Genomic DNA, 1,071 nt, shown 5'->3' with positions numbered 1-1,071 from the left:
AGACCAGCGTGTTGGCCTTGAAGCTGGGAGCCAGCAGGAGCTGCACGTCGGAAGCGGGCACGTAGCGGAAAGCCCGCGGCGCCTGCACCGACAGCTCCTGGAACTTGCTGAATTTCTGCTTCTCCTCTTCCCACAGGTAGACGTGGGTGAAGGAGAAGTCGCTGCCCAAAGCCAGGTACTGCCTTCGTTCCACCACGAAGGGCTGGAGCACCATGGAGCCGCGGGAGGGCAGCGTCTGGAGCTCCACGAAGCGCTGCCCTTCCCAGCGCACCACCTTGGAGTCGCCGATGTAGCGGCTGAGGCAGAGGAACTGGTCCCTCTTCACCTTGAAATGCTTCACCATCTGCACGTCCAACATCTCCCCCACCTCCCCTTGGGGGAGGAATTGCTTCTGAGCTCGGTTCCACTGGTAGACGACGGGAGCTTGGGAGCTGCTGGAGATGATCAGCCGGGGTTTGCCGTCGTTCTCCACGTACTCCACGTCGGTGTCGCGGTGCCAGGCGTGGAGGGCTTGGTGGGAGTAGAAGGCGGTAGAGGCTGGTGGAACCAGCCTTGGAGCTGTCAGCGATGACAAAATACCAGTCCCCTTCGATCTGGAAGGCCTCGATGTCGTTGGGCTTGCGGGTCTTCTGGCTGTCGATGTCCTGGATCTTGATGAATTTATCCACGGCCGTGTCCCAGCGGTAGATGAAGGAGCCCCCGAAGAGCTGAGCCACCACCACGTACAGCTGGCTCTGCGCCACGATGGGCTTGCACTGCACCGCCGAGTGAGCTGCCGGGAGGGCACAGATCACCACGGGGTCGTCCCCTCCCCGAGTCACCCCAAAACGGGGTGGGCACGACCCTGGAATCCCACCCCCAGGCCGGGGTCTTTACCGGGGATGCGGTCGAAGTCCCGCAGCTTGCGCTCCACGTAGTCCCACTTGAGGATGGTGCAGCTGCTGGCACCGGGCTGTGCCAGGGCCACGTACAGGTCGCTGGCATAGGTGAAGGGCTCGGCTGACACCGACTGGAAGGGCAGGACCTGGTGCACCACGAAGTCTTGGGGGGGAGAGGCAGCGGTGAGGATCT

The 1,071-nt window shown here is 62.9% G+C and overlaps 1 protein-coding gene across 1 annotated transcript; it reads right to left on the bottom strand.

Moving 5' to 3' along the window:
* Nucleotides 1-4: 4 nt before the first annotated feature.
* Nucleotides 5-1,045, bottom strand: LOC103777808 (leucine-rich repeat LGI family member 3-like; the record flags this gene model as incomplete). Its single annotated transcript, XM_008945371.1, is given in 3 exon segments — nucleotides 5-527; nucleotides 529-772; nucleotides 877-1,045. Coding segments are annotated over 3 exon segments (936 nt in total), but the record flags the coding sequence as incomplete, so codon positions are not given.
* Nucleotides 1,046-1,071: the final 26 nt, after the last annotated feature.

The sequence above is a fragment of the Merops nubicus genome, unplaced genomic scaffold, assembly GCF_000691845.1.
Source record: "Merops nubicus isolate BGI_N331 unplaced genomic scaffold, ASM69184v1 scaffold39388, whole genome shotgun sequence".
In the NCBI taxonomy this organism is placed as follows: Eukaryota; Metazoa; Chordata; class Aves; order Coraciiformes; family Meropidae; genus Merops; species Merops nubicus.
Note: the sequence above shows the minus strand (reverse complement) of the source record. Positions and strands in the feature narration are given on the sequence as shown.